The 7,814-nt window shown below is 37.3% G+C and overlaps 1 protein-coding gene across 1 annotated transcript; it reads right to left on the bottom strand.

Moving 5' to 3' along the window:
* Window positions 1-238: 238 nt before the first annotated feature.
* LOC149150095 (uncharacterized) lies at window positions 239-4,093 on the bottom strand. Its single transcript, XM_089442695.1, has 5 exons — window positions 3,804-4,093; window positions 3,662-3,716; window positions 3,083-3,517; window positions 456-635; window positions 239-364 (listed from the first exon to the last, which is right to left on the bottom strand). The coding sequence occupies exons 1-4, from the start codon at window positions 4,091-4,093 to the stop codon at window positions 474-476; spliced, it is 942 nt and encodes a 313-aa protein (XP_089298821.1). The 3' UTR covers window positions 239-364; window positions 456-473.
* Between the last annotated feature and the right edge of the window lie 3,721 nt (window positions 4,094-7,814).

Genomic DNA, 7,814 nt, shown 5'->3' with positions numbered 1-7,814 from the left:
ATATGTGGGCAAGTTAAGGGAACATCTTTCTCTGGGAAAATTAATATAAACAATTACTGATGCAGTTACCTCCTTATAATGGCATAAATAAAAATTTTGTTGAATTAATGTTTGTAAGGAATTATCTTTGTAAGGTTCCAATTTTGATGTACGGGCAGAATAAATTATAAACCTATCCATCAACCAAATGAGTCTTGCAAAAAGAAAGAGATAAAGAGAAACTATTCACAAAACTTACCTTTAGCATTTGATGGCCTCCACTATCACTGGTGCTTAAAAGTTGCAACATCCGTGTTTCTTTTTGCGAAGGAGAGTGAGTAATTTCACTGCCTTTCTCAAAATTTGATAAATCACCCTCCCAGTCCTGTAGTAGTCACAAAGAAACATCTTAATATAATGAGGCATTTTCCAAACAAAACCTTTTTAAAAATGGTGCATTAGATAAGGTAGCCTACGTCAGAACACTGTATAGGTCATAGAGGGAAGACCTGTAGCTGCTCTCGGATGGCAGGCACAACCTTATGCAAACTGTCAAAACAGCATGGCGCACTTCCCGACTTCACATCATTGTATGTCGAATCTATGCTTCGAATAAGACACAGTAGCTCTTTTGAAGATACCAAAACACTTAATACCTACAGATGAAAACAAAATATTACATTAGAATACAACAGACTTTAACAAATTATAAAACCGGTTTTCTGGAAAAGCAAAGAATAGAGGTAACACTGCAAAGGACACGTTCAGAAAAAGATGTTATTGCCATTACATATCTCAGTTCTAATGATACAATGAAATACGCATGGAAATTCAACTGTGAATAACCACAGTCCACCCTTTTGAATCCCATTTGATATACTTGTCAGAAAATACATTAACAAACAAAATTATACATGTACTATGAACTCCAGTATAAACTGACATAAATCTCAGCCAAATACCAAACCTGTTGAAAATTAAAGTGATCATGAATATACAACGAAAATGCACGAATGTAAATTGGATTTCAAGTATTGTTTCTATCTGGATAAAAGAAACAAATTAGAAATAATAACCACCAACTGCTACCGTTATCAAAGAAGTGAACTTGTTAGAAGATCAAGCTAAAACAGTGAAATATTGAAATCCAGGAACATTTTCAATAAGACATTAAAAAAAAATCATCAAACTTGGCAGGAAACGCAAGGTTTCAGGCAAGACCACTGCCCACCCAACCATGATCCACCTAAGTAACATTGAGTTGCACTCACTTCTTATGTGACTTGAGAATGGATTACGAATGCCGACTATTGGCATATCAACATTATCCAGACAGTTATAGGGAAAGATTTGAGAAACTTAGGACTTCAATTTTCTTTGAAAGCAACAGACTTACTACACACATTCAGGACATTTTTTGGTCAGAAAATCATTATGATTTACCAGCATGGATCCATCTTAAGCACGGATTCACATAAGTTGATATTCACATAAGTTATTGATATAGATCTTCAAGTCTTACTACACACATTCAGGACATTTTTTGGTCAGAAAAGCATTATGATTTACCAGCATGGATCCATCTTAAGCACGGATTCACATAAGTTGATATTCACACAAGTTATTAATATAGATCTTCAAGTAATTTATTTATATAAAGTGTTAACTTATTTTTTGAAAAGTATAAGGTTTAAACATCTTACTCGCATAATTTTTTTTACTTCTAATTACTTTACATGAAATTATATTATAGGTCAAATGGATAACTAATTAAACATGTATAGCATATTCTTTTTTTCTTTTTTATTATAGCCAACATTACTTTTCTATTTAGAGAATATTTTATTTTTATTTTAAGAGGGACACATGTCAACTCTAGAGTCCAAGTTGAGCACGGACATACTTACACATCACGTTCACACTGGGCTGTAAAATGAGCCTCCTAGCCCAATTATACTATAAAGACAGCAAACATGATCACTCCCAATTTGTGTTGAGAACCCTTGACAGTGCATAAGAATATACCAAAAAACATTTTCTTCAAAATTGCATAGTCAAACCAGGTTTGGGTTGGGATCACAAGTTTGTCCATATCCATTCAATATCTATGCCCATTATACAAAGTTAGCGAAGTACCTATCAGATGTAAAATGCAAAACTCAATCCTTCTTTGCAGAACTCGTCCAAAACATGAAGCATATAAATTGCTCGCTGAATTATCAAATAGAAGTAACTTCAGTGCAATGACATCAGGCTGAATTTACCCATTGTTTCTCGAGCAATAGACATGATAATTTATGGAAATGACCCTCCACAAAAGACTGTAAATAGATGGTGTGCTTAGCTATTTGATTGGAAATCTTGTCTACAACTATTTAAACTACAATGAATTTGTCAACATAAAATAATAAGTTGGATAGGTATTTTTCAGACACAAAGCATTTGAGATCCAAAAAATAGACGCTAATCTAAATGTCTCTAATTTAAACCACAGACAATTATTTGTTTGTTGAATTAACAACCAAATTAAGTTTCAATAACACGACGTAATTTTCACATACAAAGCATTTGAGTGCAAAATAAGAAAGATAGTTTAAACGCCTATAAAATAAACCAAGGACATTTTTTGTCTGTTAAACTAATAAACAATTATATCAAATTCAAGCCTACATTTACATGCATGAAGACTGCTCATAACTTAATCTATCAGGAATGGATCATTTGTTGTTAATGTTGAATTTTTCTGTTAATATAGCACTGACAGCAAGGCAAATTCAATATTTAAAAGGCAGCAATCTACATTCGGATCTGGACAACACTTTTTCTCCTTTCCTGCTATGTGATTATTCCCATGCAAGAGGAAGTTCCAACTAATTGATTTTCACACTTCCAAAAGTAAATTCCTCATGTCTGAATTTTCTAGATACAAAACCTAGGTATAATAATCCTAATTGTTGATCCTACCTTGAAATAAGTACCTTTAATCCACCATTGGATCTTGCTTTAAATAAACATGGGGTCTTGCTTGAAGTGTCAAAGTTTATTCATCTATTCCTTGCTATTATCAATAAGACATAATAGAATAAAGGAAAGAGCAATGCACCTTGTGAGTCATCTGAAGAACTGCCTTGGTATTGATGTGCACGAACTTGTGGGCAAATACAAGAAACTGAACAACAAGAGAGCTATAAAAAGGATAATTAGCCAGAACATAGTTTTGCCAATGATCATTATATCCATAACAACTTTCTTTCGTGCTTCTTTTTACTAATGATCCCACAGAATCAGTACCAGTCTTTTGCTTTTGAAGCAAGCTACCTGAAAGTGGAGACAATCGTTGATCCCTATCCCTAAGCATCTTATTCTCTGCCTCCAAATAATGATCCTCTTCGAGAGCGGGCATCATTTCGCCTTCTTCACCAATATTCCAAGGCTGTAAATAATCCAACCATAGATCAATAATGTGTGTAGCCTTCTTCAGACAAGCACCTACTGGCCAATAACTGAAAGCTCGTAATATAAACCTGTACAAAGGCCTCTATAACAGAAGGGACCATGTAGCAGGCACAACCAAACTACTCCGTGGCAAGGAAAATGACCTTAATCTCAAGGTATCCATTTGTGATGCAACTCTCCATCCAGAATTCAACTCTTCTTGAGGACAACACAAAGTACTGCTTACATAATTGACCAGTATTTTCACAGCCTCTGTGATTTCTACACTGGGGAGACCATACCTATGATATCGATTATTAACAGGTAACAAAATACCAAAAGACTGGCAAACCCGTGAAGGTAAGGGCGAAAAATCGTCATTCACTAACCAAAACTGTACAAAGGTATGAACAACAAACTCGGCGCGAGAAAATATCGATGGATTCTCCTCGAAAAAATGATGTACAGACACACTGGGAGCACAAAAATCAGATATAGGAACAAATTTGTGTAGATACAAATTCAGAAGATGCAAATAAGGGCTAGAATTGAACTTCACAGGCCTTCCATTGTCATGGCTACCGTGCAAACTATGCAGAGAAGACGCCCATTTCTCGAAACGAGACCGGGAAGCCTTCTTAAACCCCAATTTCATTTCATCCGAATCCGAACGATGCATAATATCATTATCTTTGCATACAGCGTAATAAGCAAACCAAAACATAAAATACTCAAATGCATTCAACTGCACCTGAATCCTCCTCCATGGCCGTCCTCCTTCAATCGGTCTTTAAATAAAGCAGGGCAGACTTCAGATAAGATATACAAACCCCTCTCCGACTGAAGCATGTGACGAATCCACGCCGGAAGGCGCTCGGATGGAAACACATAGCGAACCACATTTTCCTCGTCTGCGGCAAAGATTGACGAAAACAAAGCTCCAGACGGCGAGAGAAGATTTACGACCGCATTCGCGGAATGCTCAGAGGTCTGCGCGATCCATCCGCCAATGCCGGACGGCTGTAAGACCTCCTCGAAGCCGAAGATCTTGCGGAGCAGAACGGGGAAGCATGTTATGTAAAAATGCCTGGTCTGATCCCAGCTGTGCCTATCGATGAAGGATTCCACGACCCGGCATGAATTCAAAATATCAGACGATGATGAGGAATCATTCAATAACAGCGAACTTAATTCTTGGGCTTCGAAAGAGAAATCTGTCGAAGGTGAAGAAGACACAGCCATTGCACCTCAATTTTACAGTCTCTCTACTGATCCGGTCGGAGGCTTAAATCCCGAGATAAACCCCTTGAATCTTCCTGAACCCTCATGCAGAACCACTAAACCCTACACTACATCGGATCGCAGCACTCACTGATATAGTATTATAGGCATTCGAAGGTGGGGATACTCTTCTCTTTATTTCAAAATATTTGCACCGCCTTAAGTAGCTTTTCAACTTTTGCCATTTCCCTTGAAAGATGTTAGTGTGGGGTGGGGAAATTATGTTGTTTTTGAGGAGTTTTTTGGTTTGTGGGGACAGGGCCACTCTTTATGTGACCATCCGGGCAAGCGAGGCGGTAATCTTAAGTTCTTGCAAGGATATCTTATCTCTTATGGATTAATATGATTATTGATACTCTCTTATGAATTACTTACATTAGTGATAAGGATAGGGGATTAAAAATTTAAATATAATAATAAATTATATAAAAATAAATAAAAATTTGATGGGGTGTTGAGATGTGTGTTAGGTTACTGAGCGGATTTGTTATTCCGTTGTCACCCAAAACATTAAAGAGAGGGATAGTGTCACCCACATTTAATGATAATGCATTGTTTTAATTTGGAAATCTTTGAAACTTCCTCAATTTCCTACAATTGTTGGGGTCAAATTGATGATATTTGGTGTCAATGTCGTGTTGTCGGGTTATCTATGGGATATTTCCTCTGCGGCTTCTATAGTAGTTCCTTAAGCAACGTGGAAGGTCCAAGTTGTTCTTCCATGTTGGTTTGGCCTTCCATCCTTCACTCCATTTCATGAGCTAGACTATCTACATTTTCCAAGTATTGGCAAGGTTGCATGTGGCCCGCATACCCACTGGTGGGAGTACCTGCACTTAAACTCTTCTAGGTTTATGGGAGCTCAACTCCAACAAGTATACTAGTATTGTCTTTGCTCTTAATTTTTTCCACTGGGTCAGCTACATTTATATTACTTTGGTTTGCTTGGTTTAGGATTCTTTGGGGAAGGTTCAACGTGTTATCTAGGGGTGAGGTAGCCTTGTCCTCCTCCTGCCTACGACAATCTTCCTCACATTGTGTCTTTGTTTTACCATTCCTTTGCAACTCCTTTAGCCTTTGGTTTACCTTCCACCTTTATCCCTAAAATCCTTCATTTTGTACATTGTCCATTGGCCTCACTTTGGTTTTCAATCCCCTAAAATCCTTTTGTCTTTCGAGACTTCACCAATTAGGTTCACTCGCCTCATTATCACCGTGCCTCAACAATGGATGTGGTCGAGACGTGGCTCTGATGGTTAAGGCCCTTTTGGCAAACCCTGTGCTCAGTTGCAAGCCCTAATTGTTGTTTACCTCTTCAATGCAACTACCCCCCCCGCCTTCCCACGAGAAGTCCAGGATGAAATTGTTAGAAAATCGATAATGGCAGCTTATTGTACTTATTTTCCTTTAACTTGATATTTGCTTGTGAATCTTATTTATCTTCTTTGTGTTCTTTAGTTAGATCTATTCATCAAACAATGTCAAGAACAATAATAACAACAATAGACACATATATTGGCTTTCTTCTTAAAATATGCTTCAAATGATATACAAAGACCCAAACCCTAGACCATTCCTTCTCCTAGTACCAAGTCATCCCTTCCTTAAATCCTTCCTTGATTCTACACCAAAATGTTAGACACTGCAACTTTGACCTGCCAGCTTCAATACTGCTACCCAACCTGCAACTTCGACCCTGTAATTTCGACCTTAAAGCTTCCAAGGAAACCCTAGAGCAGCCTCCTCTTGGGACCTTCCTAATAGCAAGACAACTCCTTATGAGTTCTAGATCAAGTATCCTTCCTTCTAGTTACAAGATGTTGCACTTCATCTTCCTACAACTCAGACCTGTAACTTCACTTCTTCCTGCAGCCCAGAAACCCTAGAATTTCGCACGTGTGAGAGAGATAGAGCCCAAAACAAAATATTTATGTCCTTCTTGTGCTTTCTTGGCCTTCACTCTTCTTTTCCTGCTCTTCCCAGCTATAGATCGAACTCTTTCTTGTAGATTGAACTTGTTGAGTGAGTTTTTCCAAATGAGGTTGAATTGCTTCCTTTTATATCCTTCTCAAGGGGTTGAATTCTCTCCTTTAGGCCGACTTGATTTTCCCAGGGTCCACTTGTACTTTAGGAGCTTCCAGAATTTTCTAAACTCAAAAATAATTATTTTTACAAATATATTTTTGCCCATAAGGGTCTTATAAACATGATGTTGACTCCTTTGACTCGAGACAGTAAATCCTAAGACCTAACAAACCCTATAAGCATGAAGAACATGCTTTACCTAAAACACAATCAATAATGAGCATGAAACCCATGCTTTAATAATAATATATTTTCTTTTCTTTTCTTGTTTGTTACATAGGATACATATTGAAATGAGTACAACAATTATGAAGACCGAAACTAGTTACATTTTCAATAATCCCTCTTAACTAGGGAGGTATTCATAATTGTACACTCAGTACAACATCATATCTCAAATTGAAGAGTTATCACAACAAGAGTCAGATTGATAAGCCATATTGTAAGCATCATCATCATGACCAGCATTGTCTCTTAGGCCTAACTAGACAATCTCTTCTTTAATCAAGAGCATTATGTTGGGAGGCTTTATGTGTGATACCACACTACCTCTACAAGGCACATACCCCATTTGGATGTCTATAAGATATGTCCTATTAGGACTATTCTTATCTTGGATCTCGAATCTTGAGTCCTCAAAGAATATCAGTCCTCTTCGACCACTCTTCACTTGGATACTTATCACATCCTCAAACAGTGTTGGTCCCTTTCCTTTCTTGAATGTAATATCATCAAGGAAACCGCAAATTCTTATCCAATTCTCTGCCATTCTCTCTTCATCACTTGAAGAGGATAATGTACAAGTGATGTCCCACATCACTCCCTCTCAACCAAAGACAACATCGCTATTCTCCTTTAATCTTGAGAATAACCCCCTCTAAAAAATAGAGGAGATCTAGACTTCCCTTTTATTTGAGAAGTCATCATCACAAGCCTTACAATTTGCCTTCATAAGAGTATGAGCTACCAGTTCTTCATAGTTTTCTGGCTCCCTCTTTCCTCTACATCATCGAGCTTTCTTTCTTTCAAGATAT

The sequence above is a fragment of the Pinus tabuliformis genome, chromosome 9 (assembly GCF_031772625.1).
Source record: "Pinus tabuliformis cultivar Carrire ecotype Pingquan chromosome 9, CPIR1, whole genome shotgun sequence".
Classification (NCBI taxonomy): Eukaryota; Viridiplantae; Streptophyta; class Pinopsida; order Pinales; family Pinaceae; genus Pinus; species Pinus tabuliformis.
The sequence above is the reverse complement of the archived record's forward strand: the minus strand, read 5'-3'. Positions and strand labels throughout refer to the sequence as shown.